Genomic DNA, 25,174 nt, shown 5'->3' on the forward strand with positions numbered 1-25,174 from the left:
CATAAAAACCTACCGTTAATGTAAGAATACGAAAAATTTTACATATTTCATATTTAATTACTTACCTCTTCATCATTATAACACGTTTAGTTTTTAATATTCAATATTGAAAATTCCGTTCTTAATAAGTTGACTGAATGGAACGGAATAGCTGCCAAACGCCCATAGATATAATATACTTAAAGGCGACGTTTAACCGAGCTGTCACTGTTACCACTTTTGTTTAGTGTACGATTAACAATGTTTTTCTTATTTTTTCGCAACTGTATTAAAAAACGTCGTTCGATACACGTGCGGAAATGTCATTCTTCACTCGTCCCGAGTCTTGCCACTCGCCTGCGGCTCGTGGCAAGATATCTCGGTACTCGTGAAGTAATGACATACCTTCCGCACTAGCATCGAAATGTACTATTTTAATACAGTTGCTCAAAAAGTGCTACTTTACGTAGCTGTTTAGCGTGCGGAAAGTTGGTTATCTCGAACTAGTGCTTTTTACTTTTCCAAGTTTTTTAAATTTATACTTGTTCCAATTCACGACTACTTATTGATGAGTGTTAATATTAGTTTCCTTTAAACGTCGTAATCAGCATAAAAACCTACCGTTAATGTAAGAATACGAAAAATATTACATATTTCACATTTAATTACTTACCTCTTCATCATTATAACACGTTTATTTTTTAATATTCAATATTGAAAATTCCGTTCTTAATAAGTTGACTGAATGGAACGGAATAGCTGCCAAACGCCCATAGATATAATATACTTTTCTCAAACATGCAATGAAATATTGATGTTATGTTCCTTATAATAGGCTGCGAAGTATGACGTTTCAGGTTCGGCTAGGACAAGAGGTATTTAATGGAATTTCATACAAAACTTGCAGGCCTAGGCCGGCAAAGTCCTCTTTTTTAATTTCCATTTCACAGATATTTGTGACACAGCATCGTGGCATTCAGCCATTAAAAAAATCTAGAGGCAGTATTTGCTTTATGGTTCGTAATGACACTCTGCCACTACGCCTATAAAAAAAAACAAAAAACAATGTTTGCTACAATTTGCAGTTTTATTTGTATAAAATCAACATGAACTTAATAAATAATACATTATTAACCAAATTCTGTAATTTTAAATTATAAATTTAACTACACAAATAAATACATTTAAAATATTTCATCTAAACGTTAGCGGTAAAAGGGTCTACTCAAACACGCGTAGTTATTTTTTTAAATTGTTATGGAGGCAAAGTTGAAAAATTTTCATTCTGTATTTCTGTTTTATTGGATTTATGGTGCGTTGTTGATTTTTTTACTTTAATATAAATAAATAATAAAATAAAATATCATTTATTTCAGGCTTTTAGCCCATAAAACACTAAGACAGATCACACAATACAAGTACTCAAACGACACAATAGCAAACAATATAGGTACAAAACAATATAAAATAATGAATATAAAATGTCAACTAATTAATTATAAAATACGTAATCTAACTAGAATCTAAGGTCCGTCATTTGGTCCAGTTATGGGACACTGGTGCATGCAATGACAACCAGTGTCCCATAAATGGGCCGTCAAGCCTGTCAAGCTACGACTGCCAGCAGAGCGCTGCCGCTGGCGCGCACACGCCGCGCTGCTGAGGTTGCTCTCTTGCGCATGGTGGCGTAAAAGCAGTCCACACGCGCCTCCGCGAACATTCCCGAGGCACTGCAAAACCTCGGTAAATGCAGCAGCGCCCTCAACGCATTATTGTATTGAACACGGAGAGCGTTGTATGCCTTCTGTGTGTATTTAACCCACAGGCTGCTCGTGTAAAAAGTGGTACAATATGCACGAAACAGTGTAGTTTTGACGTTAAAAGAGCAACGAGCAAACCTGCGGGCTATCATATTGGCTCGGACTGACAACGCTCTCCGCTCCCGTTCAATATCTTCGTCATCCTTAAGGTCATCAGTCAACACATGGCCCAGATATTTGAACTGGTGAACACGCTTCAAGGGGACCCCATTGAGACGTACAGGAGGTACCTTGGACGGACATTTAGTCCCCGCTCTGAAAATCATTAGCTCGCTCTTCTTAGTGTTATATTTAAGGCCGTGACTACTGGCAAACTGCTCGCAGAGACCAATGAGTTCGCGGAGACCTCCAACAGATGCACTCAGCAACGCCATGTCGTCAGCGTAGCTAATCAACCCCGATCAAGCATACCCCGGGCATGAAGCATACCCCGTCAATGTGACAACCGACATGACGGCTGCTGAGCACTTCAATCAGATCGTTAACGTACAGGTTGAAGAGTGTGGGCGAGCTCAACCCCCCCTGTCTCACGCCACACTCCAACCCGTACCCCTCCGAAATACTATCCCCCCATCTGACATGATTGATCTGGTTCCCATACCAAAACTGAAATATCCGGATAAGCTCTCGAGGTAACTTAATCTTGTCGAGCTTTTCCCATAGCTTATGATAGGAAACCAGATCAAATGCCTTCGACAAGTCGAGAAAGCAGGCGTAAACGGGCGTATTTCTGTCGGTATAGTATTTGACGGCATGCTTCAAACATACAATGGCGCTTTCTGTTGAGAGTTTGGGTCTAAACCCGAACTGGTTGCCATGTAGCGTAGCATGAGCATCTAGGTGTTTATTAAGCATGCCGTCAAACACTTTGGCGATAACGGTAGCCAATGAGATATGAGTCCCGACAAAATAATGAAATTAATTTTAATTGTAATCGTATGAGTTGGAATTGGCAGCGTAACCAGAATTGATTTTAAATAACTTGCTGCGTCTGCCGCCAAGTCAAAGACGAAGTATCTATATGGTTGCTTATGGCAATTTTATTATTTTAGAATCTAAGAAAAATGGCTTACAGTTTATTAGAAACAGTTTTGTGGCATATTTTAAAGAAATGAAAGTAACTACAAAATCGTGAACACTGTGGAAATTATACTTATTTTCTCCATGCATAAAGCAACGATGTATGTGAAACATGATATCAACATGAAAGACTATGTAAACTTATGTGACGAAAACGACAGTCAGACGGATACAAGGCGAAAAAATCAAAGATACATGAAAATATACGGGTAGTAAAAATACACGACTCGTGTAAAACATATGCGTGATAAAGATATAGGTACGTGTTTAGTTATATTTTGGGTGTAGTTTACTTTTAGTTTTTTCTATAAATAAAACTTGGGTTTCGTGGATTTTTTATTTTATTTATTTCATTGCATGTTTGAGAAAAGCACTATACATACCTCGGCGGGAAATGGGGTTGCCCGCGCTCAGACCTATCCGGCCTCGCTTCGCTCGGCCGTCTATATGTCTTCGGCCGGCAACCCCTTTTGTCCCGGCCTCTGTAGTAATGTACTATAAAGACGACGTCTAACCGAGCTGTCACTGTTACCACTTTTGTTTAGTGTACGATTAACAATGTTTTTCTTATTTTTTCGCAACTGTATTAAAAAACGTCGTTCGATACACGTGCGGAAATGTCATTCTTCACTCGTCCCGAGTCTTGCCACTCGCCTGCGGCTCGTGGCAAGATATCTCGGTACTCGTGAAGTAATGACATACCTTCCGCACTAGCATCGAAATGTACTATTATTGCATTGTTGTAGCAGTAGATATTTGACGCTAGATATCGACCACGAAAATAATAAGCGTTTTGCGGCGGGATTCGGGAAATGAATTAGAGATTAACTAGATACGATGTCGTACCTAAATATATGTGACGTCCCACGGGTAAAGGTACCTGTTGGCGGTTGGCGCTTACGCTATTATTTACGCCGCTCCAATATTATTGCGGCGCTATGCGACGTAAGCGCCGGCCGCCGTAAGGTACCTTTTTTCGTGGAACGTCACATATCTTCACTATTTCATATCTAGTTAATCTCTAATTCATTACCCGAATCGCGGCGCCAACCGCCATTAGGTACCTTTTACATTGTAACGTCACATATCTTTACTATATCGTATCTAGTTAATATCTAATTCATTTCCCGAATCGAGCCGTAGGTAATAAAACTGATGTATGAAATGAGCACTCTATGTTTATTTATTTCTCTTTGATGTTGGTAGAAAGGATTCCTAAATATACAGTAATATGTATATGTCGCAGTCGGATCGTATAATCCGCCGTATTACATTACGGCTAGCCGTTTTCAAAAACAGAGGCGTTTTGAAATGCGGCGGTTTAACGATTAGCCGTATTGAATGTGGCTGAATGAGAATCCGCCGGAATGTATTCGACGCCATACGTTCTTCAACACGGCTAGCCGTAATGTAATACAGCGAGTCATTAGCCGCCGCTTTGACAGTTTTTAGTTCCCATTTTTAACACTCGTGGCGCTGTCTGACAAACGCTGGGGTGTCCATCAAATCTGGAGTTCGTCGGACTGTTTCTTTTCAAATAACATCTCCTTCGCAACTTGATTAGACGGAGCCCCGCTTCGCGGGGCTCCTATTTCTGGGCGGTTTGCCCTTCGGGCATCTGAAGCTACCTAACGAACCTAACCTACCTACCTATTTATTAAGTGGGACATCCGTGAAAACATTACACTTTGGGGAAAAAAGCGTAGGTAGGTAAGTAGGTTAGGTTCGTTAGGTAGCTTCAGATGCCCGAAGGGCAAACCGCCCAGAAATAGGAGCCCCGCGAAGCGCGAAGCGGGGCTCCGTCTATTTAAGTTGTGAAGGATTTTTTTTGTAAAAGAAACACATGTAGTGCGGTGGGACCATGGTAAAAATAAATTAAATTGCAAACATTGTCAAACTCCGGTTACGTAGGCGACCGAAAGAATTGGTCACTCTACAATCTAAAATAGTAGTACGATGCGGCTAAACGTAGGCCGCCTTATTGAAGAACGTATCGCAATGACAATCCGGCTAATCGTCGAACAGCCACATTTCAAAACGCCCCTGTTTTTGAAAACGGCTAGCCGTAATGTAATACGGCGGATTATACGATCTGACTACGACATATATACACGCTGAAAACTCTCACCGCAGGAAATTGCTTCAGCGATTACTGAAACTCGGAATAATCAAGTTTCATTTCCTGTACGTTTTAAATTGGAAAGGCTTTATAGTCGAATACGGCTAAGGCTTTAACGCTTTTTAGGGTTCCGTACCCAAAGGGTAAAAATGGGACCCTATTACTAAGACTCCACTGTTCATTTGTCTGTCACCAGGCTGTATCTTATAAACCGTGATAGCTTGAAATTTTCACTCGTGATGTATTTCGAATTTCAAATACCCACTAAAAAGTACTAGTTGTGTTTGCTCAGAGCTTAAAAAGGTCAACCACGGCGTTGCATGAACAAGAGATTTCCTTTGGCAGGATTGGTCCTTAGGACCCAAGGATGGAATTAAGAAGTGGAGCCACCCAGATTTTTGCTGCAGGTGGGGGGTGGGGGGGTTTTTAAGAGTCTGCGACGACTGAGGTTAATAATTATTTAAGTTTAGGTTCTAAGTCAAGTTTAGAATCATTTTCAACTAAATCAAAAATGTAGACATGGATTTCATCGAAATCGGTTCAGCGTTTATTGATTTCCCATACAATCCTACACCTTACCTTTCATTTTTAAGGTTTTTTTTTGGAATAAAAACTATTCTATGTTCTTCCCCGGCACTCAAAGTATATCTATACCAAATTTTATCTAAATCGGTTCAGCGGTTATTGAATCCCCATACAAATTTCCTCCTCCCTTTTCAGACCCTTAAGGGATGATTATTGAGATTAAAAGTATGCTATGTTATTCCCTGGGACTCAAACCATCTCTGTACCAAATTTTAACTAAATTGGTTCAGCAGTTTAAGCGTGAAGAGTTTATGTGTTTTTACTTTGGAATGGTGTCATTATGATATCAGAAATGAATTCGGCACCCCCGATTTATACGGAAACGATACCAAACTTGACCTAGTAGCTTAAATGATACAGATATCAAGATCAAGTTGAGAGCCCCCCCTAAAAATTTACATCAAAAATCTCGGTGGCTCCACTTCTTGAATCCATCCTTGGGTCCTAAGGACCAATCCTGCCAAAGGAAATCTCTTGTTCATGCAACGCCGTATGTTAGCTCCAGCACCATCCGCTATACGGAACCCTTGGTGGGCGAGTCCGACGAGCACTTGTCCGGCTTTTTATGAGTAGTTCGTATGAAATGGTAAAATAAAATTTATTTGACGATCGGTCTGGCCTAGTGGGTAGTGACCCTGCATGTGAAGCCGATGGTTCTGGATTCGAATCCCGTTAAGGGCATTTATTTGTGTGATGAACAGACATCGTACATTTTCCAGCATTTTTGGTGCAGCACTGCAGCAGAGTGGTGTTAACGGAATTGGTATAGATAATTCCAACTGAAATGGTAAATTAAGGTTAATATTAACTTAATTAACGCTAATTAATCATTAGGGTTGAAATTATTTATGAACATGCATGCATGGTGTGAAAGGATTTATTTTAAATACAGTCTAGTACCCTATTAAATCGGCCTAAGTATATAAAATTATAGTACAGTCAAAGAATTTAATGTCCTACCCATTTTGTACTTTGTCACAGTGACAAAATAGTATGAGGTCTCTAGCGACTTTGATATTGATAGTCACTGTGACAAGGTACGAAATGGGTCGGAAATTAAATTCTTTGACTGTACAGTCATCTGCAAAAATGACATGCACATAAAACCGCATAAAAATGTCTAGAGTCTGTGCAGAAAGAGAAGAGTCGTGGAATGTATTGGCCATAGGCATACCCACAGTGGGGCAAGGTGGGGCAGTTGCCCCACCCTGGTCTTTGACACTAAGCTAAGAATTTCTGTTTCAACCCTACCCTGTTACAACGTACCCAGCCTCCCCTACTTCTGCCCCACCCCTTAAAAAATGCTGCGTACGCCCAATAATTGGGCCCCATACATTTCACGACTCTTCTTTCCGCGCAGATTCTATAGTTCGTTTTTTTATCATTAAGTAAAAGGTAAACAATCTTGATGTGTCTTTTAAATGAAAAACACGATTTAAAAATAAGTCACGACAAATATGTAACAATTATGATTCTAATAAGATCATTTATATTCTTCTGCTTTCATAAGTAATAGTTACTGATTTAAAAAGCGTTTTTCAATTAAAAGGCATGTCAAGATCGCTTATCTTCTTTCTAATGCAAAACAAAACGAACTATAACTCATTTGTAGCGCTATAAAACATGCTCGTATGCCTACTTTATGCACATGACTTTAAAGAATGCTATAACCTGGCAGGCCTGCCGTGTTATGCAAAATTATACCTTTACAGCTCTCGTATATCATTTACGGCTCAAACGATTTTCAAGCTTTGAATATAGCCTATAAAAGCACTGTATGCAATTTTAGAAATTGGTTAATTTGCTGTGCTTTCCTAGTTCGTTTTTTTTAGCATTAGAAAGAACTCCACAGAAGCAAGCGTGCAGTTTTTATCGGGCTCTTTAATTGTTAATAAATTAATAATTATTGAATTATCTAATGTAGCATGGTAATATAATTTACTTCAAATTATTACCGCTAAAAGTGTCGGATTTGGAACCACAAGCTTATTTCTGCGAAGTTCTTTTTAATGCTAAAAAAACGGACTATAATATCGAAAACTGAAATGCCAAACTATATACTATAACTAGCGACCCGCCTCGGCTTCACACAAGTTCATAAATACAACTAAACCTTTCTCAAGAATCACTCTATTGTTGGGTGAATACCGCATGAAAATCCGTTCAGTAGTTTTTGAGTTTATCGAGAACATACAAACAAGCACACAAAGAGACACACGCGGCGGGGGATTTTGTTTTATAAGGTGTAGTGATACTATATTTAACTTAAAGTTAATACGGAGGAAAAAAGTCTAATTGTACTACGAGTACATTACCAAAACATGTTATCTAGAATGAGCTGTTACATATAGATTTGAACTTTAATAATATCAATATACAGTTGCTTTTTAAGCGGCATTTGTTGCTCCACTACAAAGTCCATATCAACATAACTACATTAAAATCATAACTACATTAAAATTATAACTACATTTTAATCATAACTAGGTACATTAAAATTATAACTACATTAAAATCATAACTACATTAAATTGTCACGCGTCAAAGTTGAAAGCTTTGGCTCGTCTTGTCATAAATGAAACAAGGCTTTTGTTTAACAGATACTTTAGGGTCTTAGGCGTAAAAATCATTTGAGAAAATCCATACTATAGTAGGGATTAATAGGGCTTGTAATACGAGCGAACACAGAATTCTTAACAAGAATAAAATAGGCACCGACGCCCTAAGAAAGAGGGTTTTTATGACACAGCTTTATGTTTTTCATCACACTTTGGACGGAACATATAAAATTTAAGTTGAAATAAATGTCAAACGCATAAAAAGAGCTAACATTTGTGTTCATTTGCAAATGGAATTCAGATTTGGGAATGTGATAACCTCTAGCCGCCCAGAGACCTGTATAAAGGTCTCCTGTTCTATTCTAATTTGAATTTTGTGTTGACAAAATAAAATTTCATTTTGCTTGGCAAGGTTTGACGTATGGGCGGCTAGGAGTTAAGGTTTTGATCACAATTGTACCTTTTGAAAATTCTCTCTCGCACATTGCTAATTACAACATGAGATGATCAGTGAGACGCATTATATATCTCTCTGTATCTTTAGGCATTTAAATAAAAGTAAACAAAATCAACCCTCAAATGGCTCCTTAACATTACATGATCAAATAATGTAGGTTAAAGTCAAGTCGTTCACTAACTGATCCAGGCGGTTTTGTATTTGGTCGATTAACTAATGTTATAACTACCCGAAAATGTACAAATTGTTTGTTTACTTTTATTCAAAAACTAAAGATACAGAGTATAATATGAATAATTTTATCTATTTTGTTTTAGGTATGTTACACCATGAAGAGGAAGGCATACAAAAAAAACTAGAAAGTGCTGAGTGAGTATAGCGCTGGACTAAATGTAATGAGGACCAACATATTTTAGAAAAAGGTCACTTCTGTGGACAATACAATAAGAGTTAATGACTCTGCTAAATAATTATATTCCATTTTTACAAGCTTTTTAGTTTCACCTGACCGTTGTCTGTCGGTCTGTAATCAAATCTTGCAAGTTAAATTTCGGTTTCATACTATGTATACAAAATTTCAGCTCAATTGGAAACCTACATACGTAAGTCGGGTGACAATGCGGAGACCGGAGGTGGCCATAGGAACTCTGTGATAAAACAACGAAACCTAATTGAGTTTGGGGTTTTTAGAATTGTCTCGATGAGTATTAGTTGCCTGTGGAAAGAAAAGTAGTCGGCAATAAAAGCTTGTACCAAAAAAAAATTGCCAAAAACTTATTCTTATTTGAGTCTCAAATATTGAACGAGACTAATAATTCTAATATGTATACCCAAACATAGTTAATAAGTAGGTAAGTTGCGTTGTTTTATCACAGATTTGAAATTGTAATCATTTAATTCATTAATATAAAGTTACAAACCACAATCTGCATTTTAATTAAATTAATTCAGATTCATAATTTAACCACTTTAATTTTACCAGACGTTACATTTTTCATATACCACAATAATAAGACAAAACTAAATATGTAAATAAGCCAATTTGGTTACGAAATGAAAGCATTAGGTACAGCTGGTGTGGTAATTTCGTCTTTAAAGCTTATTTTGTATTCATTAAAATTTAGCTGGCTTGCACTCTGCAGGTTACATGCAATTGCTACTTTGTATGAAAAAGATTTATTCCTTTCATACTGTTATCTTAAATAAGTAAACTAGCTACCACGGTTCATAAGATACAGTCTGGTGAAAGATAGACGTATGGACAGACGGACAGACTGACAGCGGAGTTACTGCGTCCACTCACTCGTGTCAGTGTTACTCGTACGTCATAATTTCATAGAAGTTTGACGTTTAAAATAACAAGTGCATTGCGTGGGCTATCAAATCTGCTGCAGACTTTTCTTGATCTGACATTACCTACCCGACAACCAGAGGTTAGGTACATGTCTACTACTTAGGCCCACTTGCACCATTTCACTAACCCGGGGTTAACTGGTTAAACCTGGAGTTACCATCGTTACCAAGTACAATTTAACACTGGGCTGACGGTTAAACCGCTTAACCCCAGGTTCGTGGGATGGTGCAAGTGGGCCTTAGTCAGTCTCAAAAGTTTATTAAAGTCATTATAACACGGCAACTGTCATTCCCAGTTGCGAAAAAGACAGCCAAGTCTACAATTAAATTTAACGAACGTCTGCCGTATAAATACATGTGTCTAGTTTATATCACAGAGATACACCACACAGACTCCGCAATACGATCTTTTCTTCATTAGTTGGCCGTCCTCAACTGTGCGTTTCTTCAGAAACTTCGTGTCTTGCACAGCTAAAATGTGAAATGAACTGTCGCCCGCGGTATTTCCGGACCCATACGACTATCAAAGCTTCAAAAAACCGGACAAGTGCGAGTCGGGCTCGCCCACCGAGGGTTCCGTACTTTTTAGTATTTGTTGTTATAGCGGCAACAGAAATATATCATTTGTGAAAATTTTAACTGCCTATAGTTAGCTATCACGGTTGATGAGATACAGGGGAGTAGGCGGGGGAGCGGACAGACAGCAGAGTCTTAGTAATAGGGTCCCGTTTTTACTCTTTGGGTACGGAACCCTAAAAAAGGGCGTACTCTCATCTTGAATACCGGCAAACACACTTGCAACTCCTTGTTGCAAAAGCTCAACGTACCCATACATGCGACTTATGCGGAAAAAGTACAAAAGTGAATCAACCCTGTCGCTGGGCTTGTATTGCCATAAGCGGAAACGCATTTGCCGTCTCAACCGCACTTGATACAGCGTTGCAACAATCATCCTTCAGGGATGCAGTGGCCATTGAAGATGATATGTTTAATTCTAGAGATAATTCGAAAAGTGTATATACAAGTGTACTACTTAATTTTATACTACTAACTACATATGTACTAATAGTATAATGGTCTTGGCTATAGCTGTAAAGTTATACTTTGTGTTTGCCTGAATAAAGAATATGCTTCATCTAGTAGTGAGGTGATCTGTGGGCTGCACAACACTCGACTCGCACGGAACCGCCGCCAAATTAAATGCGGGCCACATTCTCGCGCCGCGTTTGCGGTTTTGTGCGAGAGTGCGAGAGTTCTGCCACGTTCTGCTGCAACATAATAATATTATTATATATAGCTAACCATGCCGTAATCGGCAACGGCGACTCTAGCTAGTTACGAGCGTGAGCTCAAATGTGGCTTGCAAAGCCGAACTTACTTTTAAAAATTCTATCGCAGGTGGGGCAGTACAGTAATTGACCAGACATATTATAGGTGTAATTATAGGAGGGTTTCGGCCGGGATTTACGTATCTGACGTTTCGCATCAAGATCAGTGAGACGAGAGCGTCTTCAAAGTTAATACAGTGTGGAAAGATAAGTCGCGCCCTGGAGGGAAACTACCTTAAATCCTTAAGCTGGCTCATTTTACTTTAAGGAGTGAAAAAATAGAACAATCTTTAAATGCAGTTTTGTTTCTTTTTAAAAATAAAGGAATGTCTCCTATTTATATTAATTAGGATCTACAGGGTGATTCATGAGACGTGAGCAGGACTAATCCTGCACACTCAGTAACTGATAATTGATCGATCTCCGTCGTATTTAGGTGAACCAACCACACTTTTTCCTATTTTTTAACTTTTTGGCGAGGGCAAATTTAATTCTCTACAATCATGGTCACCCTACAAGACCTAATTAATAAACATAAAACCTCTTTAACCGTAATGACAGCATTATGATTACGAAGAAAATAAACTGTCAAACTTGAGTGAGATACGAGTTTTCAAAAGTAACCAGACCGTGATGACATTCAATTTGACACAGAATATCGGTAGTTTAGGATTCTAATTGTAGGGTGACCATGCATGTCGTAAATAAATTAATAACTTTTTTTTTCAACGCGACTAGAATATTAACGTTAACCTCACTAATACTGATACGAAACAGTTGCTTATAATTAACGAAATGCGCAGTGTTAATCCTGCTCACGTCTCCTGAATCACCCTGTATATTAGTCTCTTACGCATCATTTTAATTTGTTGGAAGCACGATTACTTTTTGTCACTTCAAAATGAAAACAACAACAAAACAAAATTTCAAAGCATCATGAACCCATTTGTCATTTTATTTCTGACACCCATTCCCTCAAAGCCAAACAAACTGACAGAATGGAATAAAATTAAAACGCCAGAGCAATTACAGTTTGAGTGAATGAATGAAAGAACGAGTGAACGAGCGAATTAATGTTCTTTGAAATGTAATTAAAATGGCTGAAAAGTCGTGTCATGGATACATTTAGTTAGTACAGTGTTTCATGTTTGAGCTTTTTTAAAGCTTTTCGTTTGTTACGTTATTTTTCATATAAAATAGTGTTATGTATTTTGTTTGGCTGTAAAAAAACCGGGCAAGTGCGAGTCGGACTCGCGCACGAAGGGTTCCGTATCATAATGCAAAAAAAGGCAAAAAAAAACGGTCACCCATCCATGTACTGACCCCACCCGACGTTGCTGAACTTCGGTCAAAAATCACGTTTGTTGTATGGGAGCCCCACTTAAATCTTTATTTTATTCTGTTTTTAGTATTTGTTGTTATAGCAGCAACAGAAATACATCATCTGTGAAAATTTCAACTGCTATAGCTATCACGATTCGTGAAATACAGCCTGGTGACAGACGGACGGACGGACGGACGGACGGACAGCAGAGTCTTAGTAATAGGGTCCCGTTTTACCCTTTGGGTACGGAACCCTAATAAGTGATCGTTGGATCTGTTTTTGTTAGAAGGTATGTCTATAGGTAATTTAATCGATTTAAAAAGGAGGAGGTCAGGATTTTTTGAAATTTGATTTCGCTCATTTGAAAAGGTTTTTTTTAAGTTGCATGTTAGAAGTTGTGAAATTGTCCCATTCTTATTCGATCAGGATTTGATGTTGGAATCCTTGAAAAACCGAAAAAACTCCTCAAATATAGAACGACAAATTTTTTTTCAAGTATTTGTGCATTTAATTAACCGTAATTACTTACTGTAAATTGAAAACATCATGTTTTGCATGGGATATGTATGTATGTGCAAACCTTTACAACAGCCAGCAACCGTTTTTTTGTGTTTTTTAGGGTTCCGTACTCAAAGGGTAAAACGGGACCCTATTACTAAGACTTCGCTCTCCGTCCGTCCGTCTGTCACCAGGCTGTATCTCACGAACCGTGATAGCTAGACAGTTGAAATTTTCACAGATGATGTATTTCTGTTGCCGCTATAACAACAAATACTAAAAACAGAATAAAATAACGATTTAAATGGGGCTCCCATACATCAAACGTGATTTTTGACCAAAGTTAAGCAACGTCGGGCGTGGTCAGTACTTGGATGGGTGACCGTTTTCTTTTTGCATTTTTTTCCGTTTTTTTTTTGCTTTATGGTACGGAACCCTTCGTGCGCGAGTCCGACTCGCACTTGTCCGGTTTTTTTATAAGAAGGTATGTCTATAGGTATTTTAATCGATTTAAAAAGGAGGAGGTCAGGATTTTTTTAAATTTGATTTTTTCATTTGAAAAGGTTTTTTTTTAAGTTGCATGTTCGAAGTTGTGAAATTGTCCCATTCTTATTCGATCAGGATTTGATGTTGGAATCCTTGAAAAACCGAATAAACTCCTCAAAATATAGAACGACTAAATTTTTTTCAAGAATTTGTGCATTTAATTAACCATAATTAGGTGCTTACTGTAAATTGAAATTACCTCTATCTCTAATTGAAAACATCGTGTTTTGCATGGGATATGTATGTATGTGCCAACCTTTACAACAGCCAGCAACCGTATTTTTGTGTTTTTTTTCCTCTTAAGCTTCACTTAGTCGCCAGAATGATAAATGTCCCTGTAGCGAGACTTTCACTGAATTTTCGCTTAATTCATTCACGTACATCGTTGACAGGAATCGTGCATTAAGAGGTTAAAACGTGAAAAATGAATACCTAATACAGGGTGGCTACAAAATAACTGCATTCCCGTTGCCAGGGAGGTTTTGGGATTACACTGAGCAACTTTTACTATGGAACCAATCGCGAAATAAAGATTTGGCTGTTTCATACATTTTGGCTGGTCTATTTTTTAGCACGTGATCGTCCATACAAAAAGAGAAAACGTTTTTCCACTTCGAAATATTTTCCATTCTCAATGATTATACTTAGTTCGTTTTTTTTAGCATTATTCTGCTTTCATAAGTAATAGTTACTGATTTTAAAAAAGCGTTTTTCAATTAAAAGACATGTCAAGATCGCTTACCTTCACTCAAGTTCTTTCTAATGCTAAAAAGAACGAACTATAAAATTACAGACAAATACTTTTGGACCTCAAGTCAAGGTCGCCACAAGACGAGAGTGTGATGGGCACCTTTGCATCTGGTACAGCTCGCGAAGGTTCTTTTTAAATCTGATTACATCAGCTATCTTGATGCTGATTCTGATGTAATAATTAGTTACGGTTTTGATGCTCACTACGCCGAATGAAACGCATTATTAGGTGCAGCTATCTGAGTCATGTACAAAGGTCGCGTCATATCAAAACCTTATGAGGGAAGTAGGTATATAGCAGCACGTGATCGTCCATACAAAAAGAGAAGACGTTTTTCCACCTCTAAATGTTTTCCATTCTCTACGATTTTTTGTATGTTATTGACATAATGAAAAACAGGGTTTATAGGTTTTCCTTTTTTCTAAATTTGCAATACAGAAAATTTTGGTTTTTTTTAAAGCGTAACCTAAAACTAAATATCTCGTTTCACGCAAAATAGGTAGGCACAGTGGATGTCGATTTGCAGAAAATGCCCAGCAAAACTAAGTACCGTAAAATGGGGTGAGTTGGCTGAAATTTGACTTGCAAACCTCTATAAAATTTTATTTTTACATGTGAAAACTGAATGGTGTATATAATAAGTGGTTCGGACGTTTGTATTTTAGTTTGTATTTTATTTTGGGTAGTTCCATTTCATAACTTTGACGATAAAGAGGAAAACCCACCTCACCCCGTACCCTAATAGCATTTTCTTGTAGGGATTTTGTTGGGCCTTTGTTTACGTATTAGTTGGGCAACCGTTATATTTGGCCGTACGATTTGCTGGAGGGCCCTCGACAAAGGCCCTCCCGAAGATTCCCAACAGAGGGCCATAAGAGTAATTTTTTCGTTGGGCCTATTTAAATAAATCATACAATTATTCAACGGTGGTGGTTTTGGTTGGGCCGTGGTTGGGCCTATACACATTTGTTTGATGGTTGGTTAATTGTTACATTTGGCCGTATGATTTGCTGGAGGGCCCTCGACAAAGGCCCTCCCAAAGATTCCCAACAGAGGGCCATTAGAGTAATTTTTTCGTTGGGCCTATTTAAATAAATCATACAATTATTCAACGGTGGTGGTTTTGGTTGGGCCGTGGTTGGGCCTATACACATTTGTTTGATGGTTGGTTAATTGTTACATTTGGCCGTATGGCTTGCTGTAGGGCCAACTGCAAAAATATAAAAAAGGGCAATTTTTTCGTTGTGCTTCTGTTTGCAAATTCAACAATTACCCAACGGCAAGTCAGGTAGGTCGGTAGGTAGTCGTGCACCAGGTTGAAGGCCCAACACAGCTTGTCCCACAAAGGGCCAACATTGTAACTTTAACGTTGGGCCTTGTGTAGGATTCTTACAATACTACCGTAGGTAAATAAGGCCTGATTCGAATTCAATCTGCCAAATTGAAAACCCTATTAATGGTACTGAAGCTAGCTGAATCAAGATTTGTTTTTCCATAATTTATTGAAAATTTGTTTAAAAATTGTTATTTATAAGTAAATTCATCATTTTCCATTTCTTCCCGCTCCTGTCGTTAGTTTTGTTGTATGCCCTCCATCATACATCCGACAGTGTTTTTTGACAGTTTCTTAGTTTGAGTCCTATCAAGAACAATGTTTATTTTGAAATATTATATTGCATATAGTTTTTGTTGTTTTAACGAACTAATTCCTTGGACACTCCACTCCATACCGTTCAATAGGTCAATACTGTGGGACTTTGTTGAACCAAGTTTTTTGGTCCGATTTCGAGGGTACTGGCTTAAGCATGCTGATTGCCTCATAAACATCGTGGATCATCTCCAAATATTATCAAAGTAATATTGGAAATCCGCATTATTAAACTAAAGCTGCGAACCGTTTCTTTTAGTGATGTTGGTGTCGATTTCTCTGTCGAAAAGTAACCAATGCCCGGTAACTGACACCACATCGACGAAATTCCTGATACGCCAGATATTTGAAGATATGTCTAGATCCTCATTGTTTCATGGATATTGCAATGAAATTACCTTTCAGTATTGGTATAATATTAGGTAACAGGTTATGTTGGAAATTAGTTATGTGCAAGTTTCTTCCATACTTATCAAGTTTTTGACAGCAATTTGGCGCCTAATTAAAAAGACGGCGGCGTTTATTTGATTTTTTTGATCATCTTAGAATTGATAAAAAAAAAATTTTTTAGTATAATAATTTTGTGATTCTGATAATTATAATGTCGTAGTGTATATATAAAGTAAGCTAGAAAATATCCAAGAAAAATCACTCTGAATTTGTCAAATTTGTTTCGAATCAGGCCTTAGTTGTGTAATTTATAGTGTGCCTACAGTCTAATTATGTAATGGGCTTTTGTTTACGAGTCCTACAGTTACCCTACGTTAAGTAAGTGGTTGTGTAATACGACGTTGGGCCTTAGCTGATAAATATTACAATTACACTACGGTAGGCATTGGTTGTATCCACATGAAGGCCCTAGGCAGCAGTTGTTGTTAATCTTCTCTGTATCGTTCCAATTTTAGTATATGTACTGCCGAAGCAAGTACACTTACTATACACTCTAATTTGTATATATACTAACCGCCCTTCGAAACTTCGTAAGCGAGATTTATGTTTTTTGAGATTTAAATTGAGAAAATGTTGGTAAAATACAATTTTTTAAATTTATGTATAAATTTTATGGTTATAGCTATTAGATTTATAAGTTATTAAAAAAAAAAAATTATGATTATATACGGAATAATCGAGAAAATAACTATATCTTCGATGTTTGGAGACAGTAACGCCATCTAGTGACGCCACAAGCAAACTCAACTGGTATTGTTGGGCATCAGTACCACAGCCAATGTTGGTAAACGCGATATTTGTGCTCACTGGGCCAACGAATGTTATCGTTGTTTAGCCACCGGTACCAAAATACACAAAGGCCCATTGTTGGGCATCCGTGCCACAGCCAATGTTGGTAAATGCAGTATTCGTCACCATTGGGCCAACGAATGTTATCGTTGTTTAGCGAACGGTAGCAAAATACACAGAGGCCCATTGTTGGGCCTCAATGCTACAGCCAATGTTGGTAAATGCGATATTTGTCGTCATTGGACCATCATATGATATCGTTGATTAGCCAACGTTACCAAAATAAACAAAGGCCCATTGTTGGGCATCAGTGCCACAGCCAATGTTGGTAAATGCGATATTTGTCATCATTGGGCCATCGGATGATATCGTTGATTAGCCAACGTTACCAAAATACACAAAGGCCCATTGTTGGGCATCAGTGCCGCAGCCAATGAGATATTTGTCATCATTGGGCCATCGGATGATATCGTTGATTAGCCAACGTTACCAAAATACACAAAGGCCCATTGTTGGGCATCAATGCTACAGCCAATGTTGGTAAATGCAATATTTGTCGTCATTGGGCCATCGGATGATATCGTTGATTAGCCAACGTTACCAAAATACACAAAGGCCCATTGTTGGGCATCAATGCTACAGCCAATGTTGGTAATTGCGATATTTGTCGTCATTGGGCCATCGGATGATATCGTTGATTAGCCAACGTTACCAAAATAAACAAAGGCCCGTTGTTGGGCATCAATGCTACAGCCAATGTTGGTAAATGCGATATTTGTCGTCATTGGGCCATCGGATGATATCATTGATTAGCCAACGTTACCAAAATACACAAAGGCCCTTTGTTGGGCATCAGTGCCACAGCCAATGTTGGTAAATGCGATATTTGTCATCATTGGGCCATCGGATGATATCGTTGATTAGCCAACGTTACCAAAATACACAAAGGCCCATTGTTGGGCATCCGTGCCACAGCCAATGTTGGTAAATGCGGTATTCGTCACCATTGGGCCAACGAATGTTATCATTGTTTAGCGAACGGTAGCAAAATACACAAAGGCCCATTGTTGGGCATCACTGCCACTGCAAATGTTGGTAAATGCGATATATGTCGTCATTGGGCCAACGAATATTATCGTTGTTTAGCCAACGGTACCAAAATACACAAAGGCCCATTGTTGGGCATGTGTGCCACAGCGAATGTTGGTAAATGCGATGGTGGGCCAATACAAAATTAATGTTGGCTACGGAACGAACCTCATCCCAACGTTTTCCCTACCGTTGGCACCGTGGGCCCCAACGAAAATGCTACTAGGGTAGTGCCTCGTATTTGGGGTGAGAGGGTTTTTCATACAAAGGTGATTTTGGAAGATTGTTGGATCGATTTTTTTTTTATTATGCGTATTACTATAGCTCCATTTTAAATTGGAATACATTATGTTTGTAGCAGTAGCCTCAAAATCGCTTCTCACCCCACTCTCAAACCTTCTCTCCCCGTTCATAACCCACCTCTCCCCGCGAAACCTACTCACCCCGTTTTACGGTAACCTAGAATATATTATCGACATCATAATCAAAGTGATATAGTTAAGATTTAGTTAGATTACATTAGATGATTTATTTCATGAAAGACAATTACATAATAAGTTTGCATTGATGTCAAAAATATATTTCTATCATGATCGTCTAAGTAAAATAAAATAAAAATGAAAATAATAACAATAATAAGGCGAGCTGTTGGGGAGTAGCGATCCCACGGACCCGAGTGCTCCCGAGAGTCGGTCAGGGTCTCCGTCTCCGGCGTGTCTTCGTCGGTCGGAGTGGACCCCAAGGGGACCCGCAGGACTCTCAGCTCTGGCTCGCTTTCATTGGCCGTCCAGAGAGGAGTCGCTAGAGCTATATGCTCCAGGGGTGGAAGTGTTAAAGGGCATAACGCCGCGAGTACCTTCGGAGAAAGCGCAGCACCACCTCTCGACACCCCTGAGCCGCTCACGCCGGTGTTGCACCTGGCCGTCTTTACGATGGCGCATCAGGTGCCCATCTAACGAGTGGCGAGTCACCACCTGTCTCGATAACTTGTGCAAACAGTGTTATGGCAGGTGTCCGGACTTCTTTGCAATAGCCCAGTCTTTTTTCCACCCAAACTTAAACCATAGACCAGTATTCTGACCATATTCTTTACAATAGCTTCCAATGCCTGCTGAAACCGGTTCACGGGTATTTATTGATGTACCCGTGAATGGGTTCCAGCAGGCGTTCTACATGACATCAAATCTCTCCAAACGGCCTCTACGTGTTGGATCCATATCCCCACGCACGCCTTATAAATGACCGGGATTGTATTGTATTGTATTGTAGCTCGGGCGATTTTCCGCAACTCGACGTCTTGCGCCTATTTTGCGTGATAGGGGGTGGGCTAGTCTTGCCAGCCCAGCTCCTCGAGGAATCCTATCAAACCTTTGATGTTGAGTAGGACCTCGGGGAGGTCACTCGGGGATCCGAGATGTTTTGCCCTGTATGGGGCCAATCCGCTGCATTCCAACACCACGTGAGAGGCTGTTTCTTCTTCCTCCATGCATCCACGGCATAGGGGACTGTCTGTGACACCTGTTATAAAAAGATGTTTGTTAAAAAGTCCATGACCTGTTATGACACTGGTTACCATACTCAGTCGAACCTTTCCTAGTTGAAGGAGCGCCCTTGTGAGCTTACCGTTCATGCTAGGCATGGCCTGCTTGGCCTGTCTGCATCCAGTTTGGTTTAGCCAGTGTTCTGTGTGTAGTTTCCCTGTACGTGCCAGCAGCATTGAGCGTACCTTACTAAACGGTATCGGGAGGATCGGTTCCGGGCCTATCGCCCCCGCACCCGATCCTTGTCTGGCGAGCTCGTCCGCGGCGTCGTTACCTCGGGATCCACTGTGTCCTTTGATCCATTGTAAGGTGATCTTATTGTTCTGACATACCTCCATTAGTCGTTCGTGGCATTCGTGTATAAGTTTGGATGTGACTATATGGCTTTTTAGGGCCATTAAGACTGCTCTGCTGTCGGAGAGTATGCGGATGGAGGATCCTACTACCTTCCTTGCAGTGATGGCAGCCGCCGCGTTAATGATGCCCATGCACTCAGCCTGGAATACCGAGTTATGGGCTCCTAGCGGAGTGGTGATTGACATGTTCAGGTCTTCTGAAAAGGTTCCAGAGCCTGATCCGCTGTCTGTTTTGGACCCATCAGTGAAGATTCTCAGCTCCCGGGGATTGAGTCCTTCGTAGTTGTCGTCCTCAAATAATTGTATTTTGTACCTTTTGTCAAAGATGGCTTGTTTGTGAATTCGATCCGTGCCCGCCATGAGCACTGGAAATTCGCTGTATACTTTTTCCAGGCATGCTGTGTGAAGAGCTCCTGTGGTGTTAGACCATATATTGAGGGTTCGTAACCTTACCGCTGAGAGACTGGCCTCTTGTTGTATGTGTAGGTGCAGCGGTGAAAGGTTTAGCATGACCTCCATGGCTGCAGTCGGAGTGGACCTCGTGCAGCCAGTGGTGGCCGCGCATGCGAGCCTCTGGAGTCTTTGTAGCTTGTCTCGTACGTTGCCTAGGTTTGTTCTTGGCCACCAAACCAGAGCACCGTAGCAGAGTAGGGGGCGGATTATAGTCTTATAGAGCCAAAGGGTAATTTTCGGGTTGAGTCCCCACCTCTTACCAATCATCCTTCTGCACTGCCAGAAGACTACTCCCGCCTTGTCTATGCGTTTGTTGATGTGATTGTTCCAGTTGAGTTTACTGTCGAGCGTTAGCCCTAAGTACTTAACTTCGTCGGTCAGCTGTAGCTCAGTCTGGAAGAGTGTTGGTCTGGTAAAGTTGCCAAGTGCCCTTTTATTGGTGAACATTACCATTTCTGTTTTTGTGGGGTTAACTGATAGGTCAAAATCTCTACACCAGCGTTCTACGATCCGAAGAGCTGCCTGGGTGAGGTCGCATACTGTACTGGCAAATTTACCTGATATTAATATTGCCAGATCATCAGCGTAGCCTATTGTGTAGAAGTGTTCCTCGTTCAGTTTGGTTATGAGGTTGTTGACTACTAGGTTCCACAACAGAGGTGAGAGAACTCCCCCTTGAGGGCATCCTCGCACCGCCGCTACGGCCTGCGGTTCACCTACATACCTTATTGTCCTTTGATTTAGCATGTTCATGATCCACTTTATTAGTCCAGGTTCAGCGCCGTGGCTTTCCAAGGCGTTCCCTATACTGGAAAAGTGAGTCTTGTCAAAAGCGCCCTCTATGTCAATGAAAGTGCCGAGGCACATTTCTTTGCCGTGGATGGCTCTCTCAATGCGGCTTACAACCATGTGAAGAGCCGACTCCGTAGATTTACCTGAGCTGTACGCGTGCTGGTTGTTGTGCATCGGTATGTTCTTTAGCGCCCGGTCCCTCAGGTCCCTGTCGCACAGTTTTTCCAAAGTTTTCAGCAGGAATGATGTGAGACTGATGGGCCTAAAGGATTTGGCAGCTGTGTAGTCGTTCTTACCTGGTTTAGGTATGAATACCACATTCACATCTCTCCATCTCCTGGGCACGTACCCCCAGGCTAGGCAGGCTGCCATGATGTCGGTCAGGGTTTCCTGGATGAGTCCTAGACCCCACTGTAGGAGAGCGGGGAAGATCCCATCCGGACCAGCCGCCTTGAAGGGATGGAAGCTGTCTATGGCCCACCTGAGTTTCTCAGCCGTGACGACTCTGTGCGCCATTTGCCAGTTGTTGTCCGTTGTACTGTATTCCTCGTCCTGCTGATCTGCATCGGCGAGACTTACGCATCCTGGAAAGTGAGTTACCAGGAGAAGGCGTTGGGTCTCTGCAGGGCTAGATGTGTATGTGCCATCGGGTTTACGCAGTGAGCCCAATTGTGATGTGGGCTTGTGCGCTAAGGTTTTCCTCACCCGGTTGGCGTGGTCAAGTGTTTCAATGCTGCTGCAGAAGTTCCTCCATGACAGGGATCTCCAGTACCGCAATCTCTTTTTGTACCTGGCCTTGGCTTCGTAGTAGTTTTCCCAGTCCACCTCAGCCGTTGTGTTCATGGCCCTGTTGAAGAGTCTTCTTGTTTTCCCCCGGAGTCTCTCCAGTTCTGGGCCCCACCACTGGTGACCCTTTATGGCAGTCTTTGCCGGTGGTTTTAAGGGGCACGCCTTGTGGTAGCTGTCTACGAGGGTATCAGTTAAGATATTTACCTGCTGTTCTATCTGAGCCGGTTCCCGAAGGTCATCCCTCGGTGGAAGCCGGTCAAGGCTTTCCCCTAGGACCTTCCTAAAAGTGGCTCGGTCCGTTTTCCTGGGATTCCTCCGGGCGGTTGGTGTGTCTCTAGATGCTAGTAGATTGAAGCGAATCCACCTATGGTCTGAGCAGGAGGCCTCCTGGGAGACGTGCCATCCCATAATTAGTTCACTGACCTCCTCCGAAGCCAGAGTCAGGTCGATAATCGTCCTGCATCGTTTGTTTACAAATGTTGGTTCAGCGCCTATATTTAGAATGTTTAGATTAGTAGTCACAAGATATTCAACAAGTGTCTTACCTCTGTTGTTGCTGGTCTCCATTCCCCACAGTGGGTGGTGTGCGTTGGAGTCGGCCCCGATGATTATTGCGAGGCCTGATCTCTCGCAGTGGCTGACCAGTCGTTGTAGTTCGGCAGGCGGTGGCTCGTCCTCTCCAGGCATGTACGCCGAGGCAAGGACTAGGTCGCGACAGCCTGTTGGCAGTGGAACTTGTAGTTTAATCGCACACAGGTCTCTGGAACAGAATTCAGTGAGCGGTTGTGCAATAATATTGTTAGTAGTTAGGATACATGCCCTAGGGACGGCATGTACCGTGGAGTAGTAGAGCTTACCTTTCGTGTCGGACAGCCCGCGTATGTATCCATTGCCCGCCCATGGTTCTTGTAGGAGGGCAACGGCTGTTGGCAAACCTGCCAGACAGCGTCTGAGTTGGGCAATGACCGGGATCGAAAGACCCGAGAGTTTTAAAACGGAGATACAATAATAATGACATAAGATTATAGCTCCAATAAGGATTGTCAACACAATTAGAATAAGAGTAAGTAGGTAAATACTTACAAATCCAAAGTTAGTGGAAAACGTTTTCTCCAAAATGGAAATTGTATTGTATTTGTAATTGTAAATTCTTAACTATTTGTTGAAATAGAATCGGCCCCTTGTCCTGTGTTGAGTTTTGCTTTTAACCTCATTCAGTTATTATTCACAAGTATCTCAAAGCCATTCATCATACAAGTCAAATTGCCCGTTCGACTTCATAACTCGACAATAAACAAAGTAAAAGAAAAGTTTCCACCACAATGGTCGTTAGTCAAGCGAATATGAATCTTATGTCAAAGAGATAAAGTCTCAATTGTCAATGTTGCTGTTTACCATCAAACGATCGTCGACCTTATTGCAAAGATATGACGTTCATTAATGCTTAGTTAAAAAGAATTTTGCTGTTATTGTAATTTAAACCTAGAGAATGATTAGGCTAGGTGACAACTTTTGAAATGGTATAAGTCGATACGGTTTGTTTTGACGACCTAATGCTTATACAGAACCCATACAAAAGTTAGAAATGACAGTTAAAGTCTGACAATCTTACTCTAAGCGCGAAAAACCACTAACTGACTCGTGTTAATGAAGCCCTCGCCTTCGGCTTCGGTCTTCAATTCACACTCGTTCGTAAATTCTTGTTTACCGCCCTTAATACACATTGTACTAAATATCACATGGCCAGTAAGAGTACATCACCAGATATATCGAAGCGGCCAAGATGTTCACAATATCTGAACATGCACTTTAACGCCTTGATAATAGAGGCGTGTTCAGATATTTGTGAGCACCTTGGCCGCTCGGATATATATGATGGCGACTGTACATTTCAAGGGAAAATTAACTGACTATTCTTGAACCTTAACATTACGACATAAGATCTATTCTAGGTCAGATTGTGTAAGAACATTTATAGAAATTAAGTCAAGTCTTCCTTCCGCGCCATAGATTTTTATTGCCCTGAGAAAAATGGATGGTATTAACGTTTTAATGAGGTTTTATAAGAGCACTAGGAAACCTAGGCACTGTAAAATTGAGAGGGAAAATATCGTTAAGATCTTTGGAAATTTCTTGAAAAGCTACGACTTTTATGGGACTTAGGTACTCGTATTTATGGACTGTTAATAAATTATTCATTAGTAATTATTATAATTACCTATTGAATCTATGAATCAAATACCTTTAAACGAGCAATTCTTGTTTATACATATATATATTTCGGGGATCTCGGAAACGGCTCTAGCGATTTCGATGAAATTTGCTATATGGGGGTTTTCGGGGGCGAAAAATCTATGAGAAGTATGGAAGAAACAGACATGCTGCGCCGACCCCAAGTGAATGGGACAAGGGCAAGATAATTATGATTAAATAAATAAAGATAAATTAGTTATGTATCTTTGTACCAAAGGGTAAAATGGGACCCTATTACTAAGACTCTAGTCCGTCCGTCCGTCCGTCTGTTACCAGGCTGTATCTCACGAACCGTGATAGTTAGACAGTTGAAATTTTCACAGATGATGTATTTCTGTTGCCGCTATAACAACAAATACTAAAAAGTACGGAACCCTCGATGGGCGAGTCCGACTCGCACTTGCCCGGTTTTTATTAGCTAAACTAACCATTTGAATATCTTAAAATCATACAATATTTATGCATACGAGTATTACTTATGGCTATTATAAATATAATTAATTAAGCATACTAGTCTAAGAGTTCATTAAGGTCTAATATTACTATTTATCCCTAGAAAACATTGACCCGTCCACCATTGAAATAGTGACTCGCGTTACTTTCACAAAATTAGTAA

The 25,174-nt window shown here is 40.2% G+C and overlaps 1 protein-coding gene across 1 annotated transcript; it reads right to left on the reverse strand.

Moving 5' to 3' along the window:
- Nucleotides 1-1,585: 1,585 nt before the first annotated feature.
- LOC134674156 (uncharacterized) lies at nt 1,586-2,173 on the reverse strand. Its single transcript, XM_063532212.1, has one exon. It carries the CDS (start codon nt 2,171-2,173, stop codon nt 1,586-1,588), a length of 588 nt encoding a protein of 195 aa, XP_063388282.1.
- Nucleotides 2,174-25,174: the final 23,001 nt, after the last annotated feature.

The sequence above is a fragment of the Cydia fagiglandana genome, chromosome 19, assembly GCF_963556715.1.
Source record: "Cydia fagiglandana chromosome 19, ilCydFagi1.1, whole genome shotgun sequence".
NCBI classification, from domain to species: Eukaryota; Metazoa; Arthropoda; class Insecta; order Lepidoptera; family Tortricidae; genus Cydia; species Cydia fagiglandana.

Coding starts and splice junctions, on each gene's coding strand:
- LOC134674156 (XM_063532212.1), bottom strand. CDS start 2,173: ATGGCGTTGCTGAGTGCATCTGTTGGAGGTCTCCGCGAACTCATTGGT.